Here is a 23,236-nt window from a genome sequence, read left to right as displayed (position 1 = left end):
CCCTAGGAAATTTTTAGTAAAAGCAATGTTGATTATTGTCCAAAGGTCAGGGATATACATTTATCTTTTTATGTCTAGCAAGTTAGAATGTGCTTCACTCCTTTACAAGTTCTTTTTATTTCAATATTAGAATACATTCCTAGCCATTAAAAAGACTTTCATTCATTTTTCAACAAATAATTATTAAGGCACTGGGCTAGGCCTCAGGACTAACTGAACAATTCACTTCTAGAAAGAAAAAAGTGGCCATTATCTGTAGACAATTTATTTTGGCAGTCTGTATGACAGTCTGTAAACCTGAATTTTTATTTTATTTTTTTTTTTTGAGACAGAGTCTCACTCTGTCGCCTATGCTGGAGTGTGGTGGCATGATCTTGGCTTACTGCAACCTCCGCCTCCCGGGCTCAAGCAATGCTGCAACCCCAGTGCCCACCTTAAGCAGCTGGGACAGGTGTGTGCCACCACACCAGGTTAATTTTTTGTGTTCTTGGGTGAGACAGGGTTTCACCATGTTACCCAGGCTGGTCTCCAACACCTGAGCCCTTCTTGGCCTCCCAAAGTGCTAGGATTACAAGCATGAGCCATAGTGTTCAACTACTATAACCTGAATTCTTTCAACATTTTCTCTAAGTGTTTTTCTACTGTGAATATTATATTTTAACTTTTATTTGGCAATTGGCCTTGTGAAAACCATGTAATTAGTAAATCTTGCTGGCTTCAAATTATGTTCCAAATTCAACCACTTCCTAACACTTCAGCCACTCCACTCTGGTCTAAGTCACCATCATCACTCTCCTAGGGTACTGCAATTGCCTCATTATTAAGATACAGGCTGCTGGAGAAGGGGCAAATTTGAAGAGGAAGAGTTCTACTAAGGACAGGTTTAGCTTGCCGTAATCTTGCCTAGAGAGATCCAAATATAGACTTGGCAATCAGAAAACGTTCTTTAATGGAGATTCAGGAAGCCTTCGTATTTAATTCATGGCATGAGGAACTTCAAAACCCATTGCTCCCTGAAAACCACCCCCTCCACCCCCACCCACAAACTTGGGCAATCAGGGACAATGCTGGCTACCTCATGTTCACCAGATTCCCTGGTTGCCTACTTCACCAGGTACCTGGGGTGGACTTTCCATCTCTATCTGGACCCTTCCTCCCACCTTTCCGTTCTCCCCATTTGTCTGCACTTGAAGGTCCAGGAAAATCCTGGGGTGAATAAGTTCATCCTAAGGAAAGAGGACAGCACATCAAAGGCTTTGCATCATAGGTAGCTGATTTTATTGGATTGCTTTGCCAATAATACTTTCTTACATTCAGGAGACTTCCCTCAGACACACGTCTACAAGACCTGAGAGGGACAGGTCCCAGCCACAAATTCAAACTTTCTTCAGTATCTTTCATGTCTTTCTCACCAAAAGCGAAGCCAAGACTTCTCTCATCCCCGCTTCCCAGGGGAGATCAGTCCTTAATTACGGATACAGTGAACTCAAATGGAATCCCGAACAACCAATCACTTGGTAAGGGGAAGGCTGAGGAACGCTAAGACAGATGGTTCCACTTATCCTGGGAGCCAAAGACAGGTCTCCAGTGTACGGTGGCACGCTAATGGAGGTGACCAGGTCATCATTGGTCAGGGGCTGGCTTCGGACATGTTCCAGCATCTCCAGGCCTGCAAAAGATGTGCCCAGGGCTAATGAACCAGGGCCCATAACTGGGGCCCATTGGCAGGCCTGGACTCCATCAGGGAGGCTGCAGGGAGGATGTCACCCCAGCCCAGGCCTTCCAAGGTAACCCATTTACACCTCCCAGCTACCTTCTCCACCTTAAGCAATCTCATGTCACACAAAAAAAATGAGCACTTTTCTTCCCAATGGACTCTGGGAAGCACCTGGATTCCCTAGCCACAAAGGGATTCTTCAAGAATCCAAGATGCCACACAACTTAGCCAGAACTCCACCACCAAGTCCAAAACCACAGTTCAGCCAAGAATACCTACCTCGAGCATGATGATAGGAGTCCTGGCTCCCCACACAACAGAACATGTGCAGCAGCCACTGCCTTGCCCTATGTGGTCCAACTACAGTCACACGAGTCTGGCCTGTAGCTGTGAACCAACTCTCCAGCTGAATAAGGGTGTGGCTGTGCACCTCAATGCAGCGAAGGTATGTGTCACCATGCCCTGTGAGCATAAGAGGTGAGAGGAGGGTCTGTCAAGCACAAGCCCTTAGGGAATGGGGAGGTGGTTTCCAGGGTAGGAATATGTGACTGATGAAGGTGGAAGGGGAGAGGAAGAGTGAAAACTAAGATCGGGGACGTTAGCAAGGGCCACTCACCGAAGATAAGCTCCTCCTGGTCCTCTTCCATGTGGAACACCATTGGAGCATGAAAGTTTTCAGGCAGGGTCCACCACGGCTTCTTGCTGAGAGCGCTAGTTCCCATGTCCATGCTCTGCTCCAACCTGATACAGAATAAGGACAAGTCCAAGCAATTGGTTAGCAAAAGACTTGGAAAAGTGAGGGAGGGCCTAGGCTCTGTCCTTAACATAGGAACCCAACAACCTGCCCCTTGAACTACCTTAGGGTGAGCGTACAATCCCGGTAGCTCTTCCCAAGATAATTCATTCCAAGTAACTATCTGTTCTGGAGCTTAATCCCTTCATGCCAAACTTAATCTTATTTGATTAGTACTTGCCTTTCTAATGCCCCAGAATCAAAATATTTCTTCACTCTAAATCCAAAGGATTTGGGAGCAGATCTACTGGGTATGAACCAGAGCAGGGGTTGAAAGATGGAGGTGCAGGAAGTCTCCAAATGGGCTCCCTAGATTTGCACAGGTGCTGGCAGTCACCCAATGACCACACGGTGTATTCCAACAAGATGGAGTTTGGTGTGCTGCATCAAGGGAGAGCAAACAACATAGGAAAATAAACTTTACACAAACAGAAGAGTGTTGTAGGGAGCTGATTGTAGAAGTCGAATAGGTGAATCCAAGAAGTGTTTAGGGAGTAGGGGCCAGTTTTCTAAAATGGAGCAATTTGGTGATAATCCTGGTAAATTTATCGAGGAAGGGAAGTAAAGAGATTAATGTGGTCTTCATTGCAGAATGTTCTCTCTCTCTGGTTTCAAATATAGTTACAGATGGACTTTCTACATCTTGTTGCATGACAATCACTGAGCAAACTTGACTGGTTAAAATATTTAGCAGGAGATGTTTATGTTTGGTAGGGAAGATTCAACTATGCCTCTCAGCTCCCAACTACAAGTTCCTAGGTGCTTTTTCACTCTTCAGCCTCCCCTTTTGACCAAAGTCAAAGTCAGCCATCAGGACTTTCATCTGGGGGTTCAGATCTACACCACTGTCAGAACACACTTGTCACAAGTTTATCCGGACAACGTTCTCTGCATCTGCATACAGTTGGTCCCTTATGTACATTTTTTGCAAAAGATACATAGTGAATGTATAATGACTGCACAGTAGCATTTAAGGCTGAACAAGATGTACTAGTGAAATTCAGGTAAGTAATGGAAACAAAATAGCTACTAATCCTAGCAATAGGTTGCGAAAACAAATAACTAGATTTCAAAACCAGACCATGAAATCATGTTCCAACTCCATCTGAATCTGTTCTAGAGAGACAGGTAGTCTTTTAACTTTGCCATAAAACTGTTCTGCCTGAACAGTAATGTTTTAGGGAGGTGCTGCAAATAGCATTTGCTATCAAACAAAAGCTGTCCTTGGCTAGCCAAGAAGAAACCAAAAACTATGAAATCATTCAAAACCACCATGAAACTTTAAGCTAGGTTGCTGGACCTCCAGAAAAGCAGTAGTGTCATCTATTGATTTCTGCTGGGACCAGAGACACATTTTGGATCACCTTTTCTAGTCATATTATTCCTATTACTGGAATTGGAGCTCCCAGAATATAGATGAGGAGGGAGTCGGTCATCTCTCCTGGAAGGTCTCCTGAATAGTCCATACTTGCCTCATTTTAGGTCTGGGTACCTTTCTCAGAGAAACATCATTTCCTATAGGAGTAGATGTTTAAAATATTGAAAAATATTATTAATATAATAGTCTAAAACTCACTCCATATTACACTAGATAAGTTTGTATAATGATCAAGTGACCTGATATCCACATAAAAAGTAGTGCCTTAGTGCTGCACAAACTGAAAGGGGTATGGGGTGTGTAAGTGTCATTTATCACAGTGAGAGCAGGACAATTAATTCTTCAACATGTGAATATAGCTTGAGTGGAGGCTGGGGAGTCACTGGAGATTAAGGACTAGCACTGCAAGGAGAGACTCAATACATTATTGCAATAATGTCAGCAGACATACTTTGTTGTTTCAGGTCAGTGTTCAATATTGATAAAACTGAAGGTAAAAATTAATACTGTCAGGAAAATTCAAATTCCAGAACAAACCTATAGAAGAAAATCTGCCTTTTGAAGTGTTGAATACCTATTAAATTTTTGTTAGTGGAATCAGATAGAGGATAAAAACCGCATTAGTCAGTTAGATTTAAAACAATAAATTGGGGAGTGGCGACTCATGCCTGTAATCATAGCACTTTGGGAGGCCAGGGCAGGGGGTTGGGAGTGGGGGATAAGCCAAGATTTTGAGACCAGATTGGGCAACAAAGCAAGACTTCGTCTTTACTAAAAACTAAAAAAAAATAGCCAGGTGAGGTGCTGTACAACTGTAGTCCCAGCTATGCAGGAGGCTGAGGTGGGAAAATTGCTTGAGCCTGCAGTGAGCTAGTATCACAGCACTACAGCCTGAGTGACAGAGCAAGACTCTGTCTCTTAAAATATAATGATAAAAATTTAAAAACAATAGCTATAGTCTGCAAAAAAAAGCACAAGAAAGTTTTGCCTTTCCTTAGGTGGCATGGAAATTTTGTACTACAGAAGATTAAGATAAAATATAATTTGTGAAAGAATCTTAAAAACTGTTAGTTGGCCTCTAGGGGACAACTAGGCACTTCGATAACCAGAGCAAAATTTTTAAAGGAAGGCAAATATACCAGAACATGTATCTTGTTTTATTGTCTTGGGTGAAAGTGTCTACTTGGTGTCATCAACAGCTTGATCTGAAGATATTGGTTTGGTCGTCTTCTTCCAAACGTCATTCTTCTGGAAGATACTTAAGAATCCTCAGTTTATGGTTCCTCAGTGAATTCCTTTCCATCGAGGACAAGGGTAGTTTTTCCTCTGATTTTTAGAAGTCTTTTCCAAAAGACTAAATCTTCAGATTTCTAGTCATGCAGAGACTAATTAGATGGATATTTGGGGAAGATTGTTGTTACCTATTAAATGCTAGATGCTTCAAATGAATCCTTTGTAGTATTTAGAAATGTGAGCTTGTGATATGGCAGAGTACAGGTTCAAGAAGTGAATTCCTAACTGCATGGAGTAGCCTATGGATCCCAGAAGGAGTTGATATTGCCCTTGAGGCTAATTAGCAATTCCCAAACCATGGAAGTTCAAGTCTTGCAGAGCATTCTCAAATTTAGTGTTAGAATTCATTTTTTTCTTTCTAATTGTTCTAAATATTCATTTGGTACAGCAAGTGTATTTATTATTGTTAAAAGGCATTTTGGAGCTTTTCTTATAACAGTCACGGGAAACGTGTGCCACACACACCCCCCCACCACCCAATCACTGAAGAATACGTTGAATTCCTTAAGTCCAGAATAACAGTCAGGCAATTTTATCAGCAAAACCTTGGCTGTCTATCAGGAATATCCTCCATCCATTCTGGAGATAAGCAGACAATGACTAGAATGTATTTACAAACCATCAGTATGGCAACTGCTTTGGTTAGTGCTACTTGTTTAGCATGGTGGTAAATTATTTCCTCAGGATTCCGGTTTATCAGACTTTGAATGAATCTCCATTTTATTATATGGCTACCCCCTTAGGTAACAGCAAAGCTTCTAAAAGTTCTTTAATTTCTTGCCATTTTTAATGAGACTTCCACAAGAGGTCAGAAAAACCTCTTAATTTCCAAAGTTTTCTGATATGGAGCAACTCATTACATATCTACTGCCTATATAAATATCTGCTTTTTTTTTTTCAAGCAGGCCCCTCCACCACTCAGAAATATTACCTCTTTTAATCTCTCCCTCACTGAATGAAGGAGAACTATTCAGCCACTTGAGCTGATTTAACTTATGGGAGAAGGTCATACACCAACAGTAAATTTAGAATCGTGATAGCATAGAATACTTGAAAAATTCTAGTTTACATTTCTTTTTCTTTTTCTTTTTTTTTTTTTTTTCAGTTTTTTCTTCTTTAATTTGTAAAGCTCTGCCATAAACTTCTAGCGCGTGCCGATGGTCACCTGCCATACTCGTATCAGGTTGTCTGTGTAGCCAGCAAACAGAGTCTGGCCATCGGCAGACCAGGCCAGGGAGGTACACTGCGGTGGTTCTGCCTTGCTGCTGGTACTGATAACTTCTTGCTTCAGTTCGTCTACAATGATCTTTCCCTCTAAATCCCAGATCTTGATGCTGGGGCCTGTGGCAGCACACAGCCAGTAGTGGTTAGGGCTGAAGCACAGGGCGTTGATGATGTCCCCACCATCTAGCGTGTAAAGGTGTTTGCCTTCGTTGAGATCCCATAACATGGCCTGGCCATCCTTGCCTCCAGAAGCACAGAGGGATCCATCCGGAGAGACAGTCACCGTGTTCAGATAGCCCGTGTGGCCAATGTGGTTGGTCTTCAGCTTGCAGTTAGCCAGGTTCCATACCTTGACCAGCTTGTCCCAGCCGCAGGAGACGATGATAGGGTTGCTGCTGTTGGGCGAGAAGCGGACACAAGACACCCACTCTGAGTGGCTCTCATCCTGGACAGTGTATTTGCACACACCCAGGGTATTCCATAGCTTGATGGTTTTATCTCGAGATCCAGAGACAATCTGCCGGTTGTCAGAGGAGAAGGCCACACTCAGCACATCCTTGGTATGGCCCACAGATCACCTCGTGGTGGTGCCCGTTGTGAGATCCCAGAGGCGCAGGGTTCCATCCCAGGAGCCTGAGAGGGCAAACTGGCCATCTGAGGAGATAACCACATCACTAACAAAGTGGGAGTGACCCCGCAGAGCACGCTGTCGAATTCCATAGTTGGTCTCATCCCTGGTCAGTTTCCACATGATGATGGTCTTATCTCGAGAGGGGGACAGGATCATGTCCGGGAACTGCGGAGTAGTAGCAATCTGGGTTACCCAGCCATTGTGGCCCTTGAGGGTGCCACGAAGGGTCATCTGCTCAGTCATGGCGGCGGCGAGCGCGTGTGTCGCTGCAGCGACGAGGATGGCACTGGATGGCTCAGAGAAAAGAGCAGCACAACCGCTCCCGCAGCCGCCTTGCAGTGAAAGAGCTCTAGTTTACATTTCTAAACATTAATTATTAACAAGAAACATCAATATTTTAAAAGAATTTTCCAAAATATCTATAAAACGCATGGACAGTTCCCTAAAACAGGTCAGTTGATCACAAACACTCCCTTCTCACAAGTAAGAGAAGGAGAATTGTCATGAGAGTTCAGGAGGGTACTAACAAATCCCCAGGAACTTTAATTTACCCCATAAAGTATATTATGAATGTCACCAACTGATAAATGACAAAGACATTTTAATCAAGGTCTTAACAGTTATATGCCAGTCTATAAAATAAACAAGATTTTTTAATTTTAGAAGTACACATCATTTTATTACAAATAACCTAAAAATTTTTTTTTTCTTTTGACTTGTCAGTTTTTTATGTTTTTCTAAGCTTGGTAACCAAAAGAACACTCACAATATGTTTGAGTCATTCAAAATTTGCAGAACATCAAGCAAATCTGAATATTCCTTTTTATATATAAATTAAAAGAGCAAACATTTTTATTAACAGTGGTCATTCCAAGAAACCAAAATAAAAGGCATCCTAATAGTTTGGTTATTTTGCACATTGGGCTTGAATTTGAGAAAAAAAAAATAAGTCGGCCGGGCGCGGTGGCTCAAGCCTGTAATCCCAGCACTTTGGGAGGCCGAGACGGGCGGATCACGAGGTCAGGAGATCGAGACCATCCTGGCTAACACGCTGAAACCCTGTCTCTACTAAAAATACAAAAAACTAGCCGGGCGTGGTGGCGGGCGCCTGTGGTCCCAGCTACTCTGGAGGCTGAGGCAGGAGAATGGCGTAAACCCGGGAGGCGGAGCTTGCAGTGAGCTGAGATCAGGCCACTGCACTCCAGCACGGGCAACAGAGCAAGACTCCGTCTCAAAAAAAAAAAAAAAGTCAACTTTTTTTTTCTTTTTTTTTTTGTTTGACACAGACTTCTGGTCTTTTCGCCCAGGCTGGAGTGCAATGGCACAATCTCGGCTCACTGTAACCTCTGCCTCCTGGGTTCAAGCAATTCTTCTGCCTCAGCCTCCTGAGTAGCTGGGATAACAGGCATGCACCACCACACCCAGCTAATTTTTGTATTTTTAATAGAGACGGGGTTTCACCATGTTGGCCAGGCTGGTCTGGAACTCCTGACCTCAGGTGATCCACCCACCTGAGCATCCCAAAGTGCTGGGATTACAGGCATGAGCCACAGCACCCAGCCCAACATGTTTTAGAATACAGCAGTAGTGGTTAAAATGTATGCATTTGGGATGAATTTTGAGACAGAGCCCTCAGGACTTTCTGATTTCAAGATTTGGGGCAAGTAGCTCCAAAATAAAACGTTTTTAAACATTTGATTCCATATTTCCCCCAGTGTCTTTCCACCTCTTCGTCCTGCAGCTGTGGCAGCAGCGACAGCAGTTACCCCAACCTGACGCTGCACCCTAGGTAATACCCATAAGCCCCCTCAGCTGAGCCCCTTTCTGTGCCCCACAGACATCCATCTGAAAGAATCAAATGGACGGCCAGGCGCGGTGGCTCACGCCTGTAATCCCAGCACTTTGGGAGGCCAAGGCAGGCAGATCACCTGAGGTCAGAAGTTCGAGACCAGCCTGGCCAGCATGGTGAAACCCCATCTCTACTAAAAACATAAAAATTAGCCGGGCATAGTGGCGTGCATCTGTAATCTCAGCTACTCGGGAGGCTGCAGTAGGAGAATCGCTTGACCTGGGAGGTGGAGGTTGCAGTGAGTGGAGATTGCACCACTGCACTCCAGCTTGGGCAATAGAGCGAGAATCCAACTCAAAAAAAAAAAAAGAATCAAGTGGAAGAGGTAGCCCCTTACAAGAAGGAGATTAAGTCACACTTGCTGCTTCCTCTCAGTCAGAAAACGGGGTGTAGCAAGCTAGGACCCCCAGGTGGCCCTGAGAAAACACTAACACCCACTCCTTTCCTGTTGCAGGCTGTTTCCCCAAGAGTGGAGAGAAATGTGAATGCCTCCAACAAGTCTGTTCAGGGACAGCAGTGGAGTCCCAGACCTGGCACCAGGTCCTGGTCCTCCCTCCACGTAAGGCAGCAAGACTGGCTATATTGGGTTTTGGTAGTGGGAGACAGACCTGAGGAGGGAGTCTAGATGGACTATTGTGAGAAATATGAGACCACATGTGCATCTCCTGGAAAATCATTTTGCATAGTACTGAAATTGAGAGCTTGGAGCATCCCCCTTCCTGCTCCCTCTTTTCTTCCCCTCTCCCATGTCTTCTACTTTAATCTGATGTTCCATTTTTCTCTTTCTCTCTCTCTGCTCTGTCTCTCCTCTCTCTCTTCTCTCTCTCTCATCTTCCCTTCTTCCCCCTCCTTCCTCTCTCCCTCCTCCTGGTTTTCTTTCCCCTGTGAGAGGAGACTGCCTTTTCTCAGAGAAAAGACGTAGGATGAAGTAAACAAAGATTTCTTTCTGTCCAGAGGGAAAAATAAGATAGAATATACGATCTGAGAAAATTAGAGTACAGAATGCAAATTAAACAGAAAAGAGGTAGTTAACAAGATATCCCAGCCCCTTGGTCAATGAGGGGAAGCATTAGGTATGACTTAATCTCCCTCTTCCAAGAGGCTACCTCTGCCACTTGATTCTTTCAAATGAACAAATATTAACCAACAATCCAATCCACTTTCAATTGCTTAATTACTGGTCCTTTTAAGTGCCAACCATCTGACTTTTCCTGTTTCCATCTGTCCTGTGGAGCTATTTGGTATTGCATATCAGTGTTAATGTCTGAACTTTAAGGGATTTTTTTGAAGAAAAAAATTATAAATAAATTATTACATTCCTGAGGTTTTCTGGTATGGCCTTTATGTTGGGAGGCAAAAAAAATAAAAAAAGAAAAGGTAAAGTTTCAAAACATTTATTTATAAGTGACGTCAGTGTTAACAGGACACTTGGATTTCTATTGAGAAAGCTAATCTTCTAGTTAGCTTTGTGTACATGTTGGTAATCACTTTCTCAATTATTAACCCTTTGGTGAAATAAAGAAACCATTTCACTTTTGTGTTAAAGCTTAAAAAATAAAAACATCCAGCTCACTAATGTGGTGGCTACCAGGAAGCTGAGGCAGGAGGACTGCTTGAACCCAGGAGTTCAAGGTGTGCTATGATCATGCCATAGCACTCCAGCCGAGGTGAGAGTGAAACCCAGTCTCTTGAAAAAAAAAAAAAATTATATTCAACATTTAAAAATTATCTTTCAAAAACAACAAAGCACTTACATACTGGGAAGGGGTGGCTGCCAGCTAGGGCCAGCTGGTGCCACTGGAAAAATTATTCATGCATAATTATCAAAATAATATTATCCAAAGTACCATATAGGACCACAAACAGAGTCAGAGATAGTGTGCAGTTAAGTTGTCTATTGCTACTTATGCACAATCTTGGTTACCTCACATTTTAGAGCAATAAAAAAAGGCAAGGTTTGCAAGTGTAACACATGGAGTAAGTAATCATCTTTATTTTGTATATTCATGGGAAAGTGCACACACACAGGTAGGAGAGGAGCCGTCTGGCTTTGACTGTCCCTGCTGGATGGATGTGGACTCACAGCAAGACAGACACATCTGAAACCAAAAGTGTCGATAACTTTCTGATGGTAGAGGGCTTTTTATTTGTGTTTTTATTTATTTTATTTACTTATTTTTTTTTTTTTTTTTTTTTTGAGACGGAGTCTCTCTCTATCGCCCAGGCTGGCGCAATCTTGGCTCACTGCAAACTCCGCCTCCCGGGTTCACGCCATTCTCCTGCCTCAGCCTCCCGAGTAACTGGGACTACTGGCGCTTGCCACTGCGCCCGGCTAATTTTTTGTATTTTTAGTAGAGTCGGGATTTCACCGTGTTAGCCAGGATGGTCTCGATCTCCTGACCTCGTGATCCGCCCGCCTCGGCCTCCCAAAGTGCTGGGATTACAGGCATGAGCCACCGCGCCCGGCCTGTTTTTGTTTTTATTATTTTGTTTTGTTTTCAGAGACAGGGTCTTGCCCTATTGCCCAGGCCAGAGAGTAGTGTCGTGATCATAGCTCATTGCAGTCTCAAACTCCTGGGCTCAAGTGATCCTCCTGACTCAGCCGCCCAAAGCACTGGGATTATAGGCATGAGACACTGCACCCAGCCTGATTGTAGAGTATTTAAAAAGCAGGAATATGTTAACAAATATGCACTCAAATAAAATATAGTTTCTAGTGCATCCTACATGAGTTCTCAAGATTCCTTATACTTGAACAGATAATCTATGAGAAATTGGCAGCTTCATATGTATGGGTTTCGTTTAGCATGGCTGCCCATGTTCCCAGGTCATAAATCCATTTCTTATTCAGTGGCTCCATCACTCTGTCAATCTCTGGCTGACAGTTGCAGTTTTTCAACTCCCACATGACGTCAAAACATAGAAAAAGAGAACTCTGCTTAGTGCTGATGGACACTAACTCCTAACATCAATTTAATTCCAGGTGATTAGACTAATCATGATAATCTAATTCCCCTTGCCAGTGATTGCTTTAGGAAATGGCACATGTCCCAGTTTTGAAATGAAGTAAAACCTAAAGGAGGCTTCCAGCAGAGGTTGTCTCATTTCTGAAGACAGACACAAAAAAGAACTTGTCTCTTCTTTCCTTCTCACAGTGTTTATAGCAGGATATGATTTTGGAATCAGCTACAAGTATTTTGCTACCAACCTGAAGAGGAAGCCAACACAAAGTGGAAAGGGAGGCAAAGCAAAAAACTGAATTTGAGCCCTTGGCATAATATGCCTGGAATGCCTGCTATTGGCAGTAATACAGTGCTTTATTAGCATCCAGCTGGACCAGTGTTTCCTATACTTGCTGTTCAAAGCATGCTACATAATTCTGGTCCTTTTTACATACTTCTCTCATTTTGATTGAGCTCAATAATGTTCCACTTTCCAAGGAGGGAGAATGAACTGTAGGTAGCAATGTTTTATCACATAAAACCTCAAGAGTGAAAAGCACAAAGTATATCTTGATTATTTTCATTCATAAGCACTTTCCAAGTTATATAATATTAAGCATCAAATAATTTTTTTTTTGAAATGGAGTCTCGCTCTGTTGCCCAGGCTGCAGTGCAGTGGCACAATCTTGGCTCACTGCAACCTCCACCTCCCGAGTTCAAGGAATTCTCCTGCCTCAGCCTCCCGAGTAGCTGGGATTACAGGCGTGCTAATTTTTGTATTTTTAATAGAAACAGGTTTTGCTATGTTGGCCAGGCTGGTATCATCAAACTCCTGACCTTAAGCGATCCACCCGCCTCGGCCTCCCAAAGTTCTGGGATTACAGGCTGAGCCACTGTGCCCACCCTAGCATCAAATAATTTATAATTAAAATGTATATGCAGTAGTTCTGGCCTTACTGAGTACCAAAAAACTAATATTATAGAAAAATCCTTACCACTTTATTGTGTAGCGAAAAATAAATAAATGAGAGAAAAAGTCCTATTTATACATTAAAAATCAAAGTCCTTCAGTTGGAATTCTCTTACTAAGTAGCTTGCTGGAGAGAAATCCTATTAATACAACTAGTATGAGAAAGTCTGCAGTGATATTTCTATCAAACCTGAGAAAAAACACTGGGAATAGCTCCAATAAATTTAATAAAAGTCAAAAAATTATTCTCAAGGACACTAGACTTAATGTTGAATCAGAGAACCTATAGCGAACAAAAATACTATAGAAAACCAATCATTGGCACTCTAACCTAAACATATACCAGAAAAATATTTACATCTAATGCATAAAAAGTTTCAGTCCCATCTTAATTTTTAAGTATCACTGAATGTATACTGGAAAATATAAACATAAAAAGAAATGTTTCAATGTCTTCTATTTTGGACATGAGAAAACTCACATAATTGCAACTGTACTAAAACCACAGATTCAGCTATTTCGCACTCAAGGAAGTACACAGTTCGATGACAAAAATAATTTAAATTAAATCATATCGTTTTTTAAAAAAATGTTCTTTTTCTTTTTCTTTTCTTTCTTTCTTTTTTGAGACAGGGTCTTGTTCTATCCTCCATGCTGGAGTACAATAGCAAGATCACAGCTCACTGCACCCTTAGCCTTCCGGACTCATTCAATCCTCCCATCTCAGCCTCCTGAGTAGCCCAGACTGATCTTGAACTACTGGGGTCAAGAGATTGGCCCATTTCAGCCTCCCAAAGTAGAGGGATTACAGGCATGAGCCACAGGGCCCAGGCCTTGGCCTAAATCATCCATTTTTTTTTATTTTTTATTTTTTTCCAACACGGTCTCACCCTGTCACGCAGGCTGGAGTGCAGTGGTGGAATCTGGGCTCACTGCAACCTCTACCTCCCAGGCTCAAACAATTCTTATGCCTCAGCCTCCTGAGTAGCTGGCACTACAGGCCTGAGCCACCACACCCAGCTAATTTTCCTATTTTTTGTAGAGATGGGGGTCTCCCTATGTTGCCCAGGCTGATCTCTAACTTGTGGGCTCAAGCAATCTGCCCTCCTCAGCCTCCCAAACTGGAGGGATTACAGGTGTGAGCCACTGCGCCTTGCCCTAAATCATATCCTAATAATTATTTCACTGAAACTTTTTTTACAGATATCACAATGTATTTAAAGTAAATTAGCTCTTTTGGTAATTTAGAGCAATTGTCAGACAAACATTTTCTATAAAGGGCCGGACAGTAAATATTTTATACTCTGTGGCATGAAGTCTGTGTCAAAACCAGCCTCACTCAGGCAGGGTTCAATGGCTCACACCTGTAATCCCAGCACTTTGGGAGGCCAAGGCAGGCAGTTCGCTTTGAACTCAGCAGTTGGAGACCAGCCTGGGCAACATTTCTTCAAAAGACAAAAAATAAATAAATAAATAAATAAATAAATAAATAAATAAATAAATAAAATTTTAAAAATTAAAAAAAAAATTAGCCAACCATGGTGGCTCATGCCTATAGTCAGCTACTCAGGAGTCTGAGGCTGGAGAACAGCTTGAGACAGGTAAGCGAAGATTGCAGTGAGCTGAGATCATGCCACTGCACTGCAGCCTGGGCAACAGAGTGAGATCCTACCTCAAAAAAAAAAAAAATTATCCACTCATCGAATGCAGTGCAGAAGGGGTCAGAGGCAATACATAAATGATGGGTACTGCTCTGTCCCAATAAAACTTTATTTATAAACACAAACTGAATTTTATATAATTTTATGTCATAAAAGATCATCCTTTTGATTTTTTAAACCATGTAAAAATTTTAAAATAATTCCTAAACTACAAGCTTTACAAAAAACAGGCATGAAAAAGGCTTAGTCCTATCCATGTACTAAATAGTACAATAGTGCAATACTTCAATAAATAAAAGGCTATAATTTTATTAATGCATGAAAAGACCAATCAATGAAATAGAACAGAAAACCAAAAATACACTCATATATATGCATAGAAATTTAATATTTAATAAAGGAGACAATTCAGATTACTGTGGAAAAGGCGGATTACTCAACCAAGGATTGAATTATCATTGGAATAAACAGGTTAACTTATTAAAAATCCACTTGAGGCCAGGTGCAGTGGGGCACACCTTTAATCTCAGCACTCTGGGAGGTCAAGGAGGGAGGATCACTTGAGCCAAGGAGCTTGAGATCAGCCTGGGCAAGATGGTGAGACCTTGTCTCCACAAAAATAAAAATAATTGAAAAATTGGCCAGGCATAGTGGTCCATGCCTGTAGTCCCAGCTGCTCAGGAGATTGAGGTGGGAAGATAACTGGAGCCCAGGAATTTGAGGCTGTAGTGAGCTATGATCACACCACTGCACTCCAGCCTGGGTGACAGAGTGAGGCTCTGTCTCCAAAAACAACAACAACAACAAACAATAAAATTAGATCTAAATATATATGTAAAATAATAAAAATAATAAAAATTCATTTGAACTATACCTTAAAACCTAAATCGAATCACACCTCAGGAACATCAAACATTTAAATGTAAAAAAGAAAACTCAAACTATACCAGAGGAAACCATTAGCAAATATTTTATAGTCATGGAATAAGGAGGGCACTCCTAAGAATGAAACAAAATCCACAGACAATAAATATAAAAAAGATTCAGGCTGGGCACAGTGACTCATGCCTGTAATCCCAGCACTTTGGGAGGCCGAGGCGGGTTGATCACTTGAGGTCAGGAGTTTGAGACCAGCCTGGCCAACATGGAGCAACCCCGTCTCTACTAAAAATACAAAAATTAGCCAGGCATGGTGGTGTGTGCCTGTTATCCCAGCTCCTCGGGAGGCTGAGGCAGGAGAATCGCTTGAGCCACGGGGGCAGAGTTTGCAGTGAGCTGAGATTGGGCCACTGCACTGCAGCCTGGGCGACAGAACGAAACTCTGTCTTAACATTTAAAAATAAATAAATAAATAAAAGACTACGTAGCTATAAGAAACTGCGAGAAAGTATTTCTGCTCTAAAATGCAACCATCCACAAGATGTATTAAGTTAAAAAATGGCAAGGTGCTAAAGAATGTACTGTATGATGCCATCTATATAGAAAAAGGAAGAAAAGAAATTGTGTTTGTGTATTTATCTGAGAACTAAGGGTACACAATAAATTAGAAACGGGTTTCTTACAGCTGGGCGCGGTGGCTCACTCCTATAATCCCAGCACTTTGGGAGGCCGAGGCGGGCGGATCACGAGGTCAGGAGATCGAGACCATCCTGGCTAACACAGTGAAACCCCACCTCTATTAAAAATACAAAAAATTAGCCAGGCATGGTGTCAGGCACCTGTAGTCCCAGCTACTCGGGAGGCTGAGTCAAAAGAATGACCTGGGAGGCGGAGTTTGCAGTGAGCCGAGATTGCCCCACTGCACTCCAGGTTGAGGGACAAGAGCGAGAGTCCGTCTCAAAAAGAAAAAAACAAAAAAAAAAGAAACAGGTTTCCTACAAGAAATGATACTGTATAACTGACAGGATTTGGCGAGCATCTTTTTCATTAAAGGCACTTTTTGAATTTTGAACGCAATAAAGATATTATATATGCAGAAAGCAAAATTTTAAATTCAAATGAAAATGACTTATTGGAATTTTTTTCAATTATTGGTTTACTAAAAAAAAAATAGTAAGTTTTTTTTTTTTTGGAGACAGGGTCTCTCACTCTGTCACCCAGGCTGGAGTGCAGTAGTCAGATCTTGGCTCACTGCAGCCTCTGCCTCCTAGGTTCAAGCAATTCTCCCACCTCAGCCTCCCAAGTAGCTGGGATTATAGAAACACGCCACCACGTCCAGATAATTTTTGCGTTTTTAATAGAGACAAGGTTTCACCATGTTGGCCAGGCTGGTCTTGAACTCCTGACCTCAGGTGATCCATGCCCCTCCCCCACCACCACTTCTTGGCCTCCCAAAGTGCTGGGATTACAGACATTAGCCACCACTCCTGGCTTTTTTTTTTTTTTTTTTGCCAGTTTCCTCAAGAAAATGCTTCAGGCAAGTATCCTTTAGTGGGATCATTGCTTGCGGTCATTAGAAAGTGACAGGTCACACCAGGCTCGGTGGCTCATGCCTGCAATCCCAGCACTTTGGGAGGCCGAGGCAGGCAGATCACCTGAGGTTGGGAGTTCAAGACCAGCCTGGCCAACATAGTGAAACCCCATCTCTACTAAAAATACAAAAATTAACCGGGTGCAGTGGCAGGCGCCTTTCATCCCAGCTACTCTGGAGGCTGAGGCTGGAGAATCGCTTGAACCTGGGAGGTGGAGGTTGCAGTGAACCAAGATCGTGCCACTGCACTTCAGCCTGGGTGACAGAGTGAGACCCTGTTTCAAAAAAAAAAAAAAAAAAAGTGATAGGTCAGACTCCTTAAACTACACTAAGTTTATACAGACCTTTATGAGAAGAAGTATTTTCTAGAAATTTGTGCAATAAAAACTAGCACAGAGCCATGATTGTCGAGCCTGAAGTTTGGATGGAGTTGGAAATACTGTGGTACCTTAGACAATCATGAGATTCTTCCCTAGGAATGTTTTAGTAAAATTAAAGCGGATTACTTTCCAAAGTTCAGGCTTATACATTTATCTCGTTAGGCTTAGTAATTTAGAATGTGCTTCACTCCTTTACAGGTCCTTTTTTATTCAATATTAGAATAAATTCCTAGCCATTAAGAAGACTTTCATTCATTTATTCAACAAATAATTATTTAGTGCCTACTATTCGGCAGGTGCTGTGCTAGGCCTCAGGAGCATTATAACATTGAACAATTCATTTCTAGAAAATAGCTTCATTGAACAACTGTTGAGTATATTATTTATAAATTTATAGAAAATATTATTCTCTCATTAAAAAATGGCCATTATGTGTAGACAATTTTTATTGGCAGTCTGTGAACAATCTGAACTCTTTCAACATTTGCTTTATAGACTCGCTCCAGGTTTAGATATAAGCCAGTCAGGGAGTCTGGCGTTACAAATGATATTTGGTCATCAAAAAGCAGCAGGATAGAAAGTTCTTACAACTATTAACAGACAGTTTACCAATATGCAAGCATAATTTGCCAAACATAGCTGGTGTAACTGGTGACTTCACACTTTAGCACTGCACATTTTCTTCTCAGCCAAATATGTGACATTAATAACAACATGGTAGGAGAAGGGTGCCTGTCAGTTGGTAAAACATTTCCACGTGTCTCATCTTATATAATTCACACTCCTGTTATCCCCATTTTACTATCAGGAAACTGATTTTAAGACAAGTTTCAATAGGTATCTAACTAGTAAATGGTGGAGTTCGAACTGGAACCCAACTCTCCTTATGTTAAGGTTTATATTCTTTCTACTAAGGCATGGGCTTAATGTTTATAAAATAAAATGCTTTAAGTAAATTATCTAGAGGTGCACCTGAGTTAGCATAATTAAAATTACCAGCAGACCCTTACCAATAATTTCTCAAAGAAGGTTCTGACTAATATATATTAAAAGGCATGGCCAGTGGGGCACAGTGGGTCAAGCCTGTAATCCTAATACTTTGGGAGGCTGAGGCAGGCAGACAGCTTGAGCCCAAGAGTTTGAGACCAGCCTGGGCAACATGGCGAAACTCCATCTCTACAAAAAAATACAAAAATTAGCTGGATGGTGGCATGGACCTACAGTCCCAGCTACTTGAGAGGCTGAGGTGGGAAGATTGCTTGAGCCCAGGAGGTCAAGACTTCAGCGAGCTTTCATCGTACCACTCCAATCCAGCCTGGGTGACAGAGTTCGTCTCAAAAGAATAAACAAAAACAAAGAGCAAGGCATGGCCTTCCCTAGGAATTTGGTTTGGGGATTCTCTAACAATATCAACCAACTGAGGATGTCTGGGGTCTTGTTGGGAATTTTTTTTTTTGAGACAAAGTCTCACTCTGTCGCCAGACTAGAGTGCAGTGGCATGATCTTGACTCACTGCAACCTCTGCCTCCCAGGTTCAAGAGATTCTTCTGCCTCAGCCTCCCAAGTAGCTGGGACTACAGGCGCACACTACCACATCCGGCTAATTTTTGCATTTTTAGTAGAGATAGGATTTTACCATGTTGGCCAGGACGGTCTCAATCTCCTGACCTCATGATCCACCTGCCTCAGCCTCCCAAAGTGCTGGGATTACAGGTGTGAGTCACCAAGCCTGGCCCTTTCTGGTTCTTGATTATAATTCATCTTTAAATAGTTAAGAGCAACTTGTGCTGTCTGATATTCATGGCCAAGTAAAACTCTTTGACCCTCAGACAAATATAGTTATGATTTCATATATATGAAATATCTAGGCCAGGCATGGTAGCTCACACCTGTACTCCCAGCACTCTGGGAGGCTGGGATTTTTACTAAGTCCAGGTCCCATCTTTCCTCATTTTGGAAGGCTTTCTGCTGACAAATCCAATATGCTTTTTTTTTTTTTTTTTTTTTGAGGCGGAGTCTCGCTTTGTCACCTAGGCTGGAGTGCAGTGGCTATTCATAGGGGCAGTTATAGCGCACTAGCCTGGAGTTCCTGGGCTCAAGCCATCCTCCTGCCCTAGCTTCCTGAATAACTAGGACTACAGCCATGCACTACCACAACTGGCTAAATCCAATTATTTTAAATTAGCCGGAAGAAGAAAGATATTGGGGTTCTTCTTACTTCCCCTTGAGAGGACCAGATCTGGTCCCCAATTTTTAGGACAAAAATATTTACATTCAGAAAGCCAAGAATAGATCAAAGGGAATGCAGAAGCAGTCACATACTAGTTAGATGCAGCAAGAAAGTCATCCTTTAGATTTATAAACTCCTTGTCATGTTGTTTCCTCTCTTGGCCCCTTCTCCATACTTTTAAACAAGCATGTTGTGGTCTAAGTTGAGAGCTTGACAAGGTTTTTCCTATGGTTGAGGCATCAATCTCTTTTGTAATTGAATCTATTCACCAGGGATAGTGTGAGCAAACCACCATCAAGCTCTTTGTCTTTGTTCTAACTAGGCATTTACCATACAAACATAGTAAGAAACAAGCCCCTGCAAGTCTTTCTTTTTAACAAATTATCTGGCTGTTTCTCTTGCTGTAGTCCTGCCTTCATTAAAAGCTGTCCGGAGGGGAGGGCACAATCTTTGGAAGCATATCTAAGATGCCAATTTCTTTGCATTTCAGTGAAAAGTAAGTCATCAGGGTATTTGGGACATCTCTTCAAGCTTTTCTTGATTGTCAGTATCAGCATGGCCCCCTCCTTTTCAGCTTTCCTCATTCCTAGAATCTGCTATTGTGCCTTTATACCTTGAAATTGGGGTATACCCATATATCCATATAAAAAACCTTTTTGTTTCTATAGTCATTACAGGGGAGTCTAGTGTGATTTACAGAACAAACTGAAATCATTCTATCAAGATGTAACAAAGAATTAAGGGGAAGGGTCTGGGCTGGGGAATATTAATTAGCCCCACCCACCCTATCATCTTTCTCTAGTTCACAAAGATAACTGTCAATTTATCCTCAATGTTCAGAATAATGCCTAATACCTAGTAAAAAATCAACAAATATGTGTTTAGAGAATGAGTAAATTATTATCACAGTTTATTTACCTGCTGAAATTACATTTTTCTAATTTTAAACTATTATGCAAAAAATGTTTCCAGTTAAATATTTTGCATACCTTTTTGAACTCCTGTTTATCTGTAGAATAAAAAAGTTAAATTAGAATGTCTGAAGCAGTGTTTTTCATTATAATCAATATTACTTCAAAGATTACTTAATTTTAATATTTTACTTCAATTAATACCGCCAAATTTCTCCCACCCTTGGCAGTGGCTATCCTGGTTTATACTTCTACCAAGAATATTCACTTTTCCACAAAATTGATATTTTCAAATTTCAGTTTTAGCCAGTGTGGGAGAAAATGGATCTCTCTATTATTTTGCTTTGCATGCCAGTGTCACTAGCGCAGTTAAGCATCTTCTATAGGTGGTCAGTTTTATTTCATTCTTACTTCTTCATCTATTGTCTATTTATACATTTGTCCATTTCTCTATAGGGTTGTCTTTTTCTTATATACATTTGTTTTCACTATCTATTCCAGATGTTCATTCTTTGTGCACTGTATGTTTCCTCTTTTTAAACTTTATTCATGGTATTTTTGTTCTATGAAACATTTTAGCCCATACTCTTACATCATGGAAGAGTAATTTCCTTGCAAACCTCTCTTGTCTACTCCTACTCAGTAGCATCAAATCCAGTTGATTCAAGTCTTACCCTCTATTCAGAGGAAATATAGTGTGGTGATTAGAAGCATAGGCTGGGCATGGTGGCTCACACCTGTAATCCCAGCACTTTGGGAGGCCGAGGTGGGCGGATCACCTGAGGTAAGGAGTTTGAGATCAGCCTGGCCAACATGGTGAAACCCCGTCTCTGCTAAAAATACAAAAATTAGCTGGGCATGGTGGCGCATGCCTGTAATCCCAGCTACTTGAGAGGCTGAGGCACGGGAATGGCTTGAACCCAGAAGGCAGGGATTGCAGTAAGCCAAGATCACGCCACTGCCTGGGCGACAGAGCTAGTCTCTGTCTCAATAAATAAACAAATTAATTAATTAATTAATTAATTAATTTTAAAAAATAAGCATAGACTCTAGGACCAGGCACAGTGGCTCATGCCTATAATCCCAACACTTTGGGAGGTCGAGGCGGGCAGACCCCTTGAGCCCAAGAATTTGAGACCAGCCTCGGCAATGTGGTGAAACCCTGTCACTACAAATAAATAAATAAATAAATAAATGAATACAAAAAAAAAAAAAAAAGAATAGGCCGGGAGCAGTGGCTCACGCCTGTAATCCCAGCACTTTGGGAGACCAAGGCAGGTGGATCACGAGGTCAGGAGTTTGAAACCAGACTAGCCAAGGTTGTGAAACCCCTTCTCTACTAAAAATACAAAAATTAGCTGGGCGTGGTGGCAGGCACCTGTAATCCCAGCTACTTGGGAGGCTGAGGCAGGAGAATCACTTGAACCCAGGAAGTGAAGGTTGCAGTGAGCCAAGATCGCACCACTGCCCTCCAGCCTGGGTGACAGAGCAAGACTGCATCTCAAAAAAAAAAAAAAAATAGCCTAGCTGGGCAAGGTGGTATGTGCCTGTGGTCCCAGCTACTCAGGAGGCTGAGGTGAGAGAATTCATTGAGCCTGGCAGGTTGGGGCTGCAGTGAGCCATGATGGTGCCACTGCACTCCAGCCTGCACAACAGGAAAGAGGCCCTTTTCAAAAAAAAAAAAAAAGCACAGTCTCTGGGGCCAAACTGATGTGCTCACGCAAAAGTTTTGCCACTTACTGTATAACCTTGGGCCACTTGCTTAACCTCTCTGAACCTCACTTGCCTTCTTTGTAAACCAGAGGTGATAACAGTATACCCATTTCACAGGGCTGTGGTGAGAACTAGTTAAGTTAATACATTTAAAGAGCTTAGAAGTGTCTGGTGCATAGCAAGTGCTATGTAAATGTTAAACCTTTCCTGCCCTTTTCATCTGCTCCTCCTTTTCCTTTTTTCCTGTTACAGCTTTCCTTCTTTTTTCCTATTTCCTCACTATGCCTTTGCTGGAATACTAAAAAGAAACTACTGGTCCAACAGCAGGCAACACCTCATGTCATTACTTTAAATGACTTCAAAATAATACAAATATATCCAGCATAATAGTTTACATTTTAAAGGTGTTACACCAATTTTGTTTTGAGAAGTGTCAACAAAACCCGTGTTTCTTTTCTTTCTATAAGTTTAAAACGTCCCCAAATCAATTAACAATAGAGGAAAGTCAGGCTATGTTTTTTCTCTTTATACTGCTATCTCCTGTTTCCACTGTTTTTACACTTCTTTGCAGCTCAGTTTCCTTATCTGTAAGATATTCTTAGGATGAACTTAGTAAGAAATGTGCAAGAACTAGAATGAAGACCCACCAGATAGGATGCTCTCTTGCAGACACGCAACTCACTGACTCAACCAATGAGGAAATTATCCCACAAAGCAGATAATCCTAATGGAGGGCAGAATTCAGGACTGAGCATCTCAGTGATGCCGCCGGGAACCCAGGCTTCTCTGTCCCTTCACCAGACTGACCGAGTTCGAGAACACACGGGGGTCAGGTAGCCAAGGCTGGGCTTGGTAGGAATGAAGGAGGTGAGGGTGGCGCGCCGCCGGCCTGGGCCACTCCCTGAGTAGGGCGGCAGCGCGGCTGCGGCTGCAGGCCAGGTCGATTGTGAGGAGACAGCGGTGCCTCCTGGGCCGCGCGCCCGACCATTCCCGGGGTCCCGGCTCACGCCGCGCGAGGCGCGCTCGAGCGGAAGTGGCGGCGACCCCGCCGGAAGCGCGCGGTTGCGGCAGGGG

The 23,236-nt window shown here is 42.2% G+C and overlaps 1 protein-coding gene and 1 pseudogene across 3 annotated transcripts; both read right to left on the bottom strand.

Moving 5' to 3' along the window:
- Nucleotides 1–1,255: 1,255 nt before the first annotated feature.
- LOC111547441 (KH homology domain-containing protein 1) lies at nucleotides 1,256–23,197 on the bottom strand. 2 transcript variants are annotated; one of them, XM_026454548.1, is made up of 4 exons: nucleotides 22,810–23,197; nucleotides 2,334–2,458; nucleotides 1,997–2,179; nucleotides 1,256–1,669 (listed from the first exon to the last, which is right to left on the bottom strand). In XM_026454548.1, exons 2-4 carry the CDS (start codon nucleotides 2,443–2,445, stop codon nucleotides 1,470–1,472), a joined length of 495 nt encoding a protein of 164 aa, XP_026310333.1. In that variant the 5' UTR covers nucleotides 2,446–2,458; nucleotides 22,810–23,197; the 3' UTR covers nucleotides 1,256–1,469. The 2 variants fall into 2 exon arrangements, with proteins under 2 accessions (XP_026310333.1, XP_026310334.1); XM_026454549.1 differs by having other exon boundaries at nucleotides 1,368–1,669; nucleotides 22,970–23,169.
- Nucleotides 6,283–7,378, bottom strand: LOC111547440 (annotated as a pseudogene). The gene has a single exon (XR_002733136.2). The product of XR_002733136.2 is annotated as a receptor of activated protein C kinase 1 pseudogene (transcript).
- Nucleotides 23,198–23,236: the final 39 nt, after the last annotated feature.

This window comes from Piliocolobus tephrosceles, chromosome 5 (assembly GCF_002776525.5).
Source record: "Piliocolobus tephrosceles isolate RC106 chromosome 5, ASM277652v3, whole genome shotgun sequence".
Taxonomy (NCBI): domain Eukaryota; kingdom Metazoa; phylum Chordata; class Mammalia; order Primates; family Cercopithecidae; genus Piliocolobus; species Piliocolobus tephrosceles.
The sequence above is the reverse complement of the archived record's forward strand: the minus strand, read 5'-3'. Positions and strand labels throughout refer to the sequence as shown.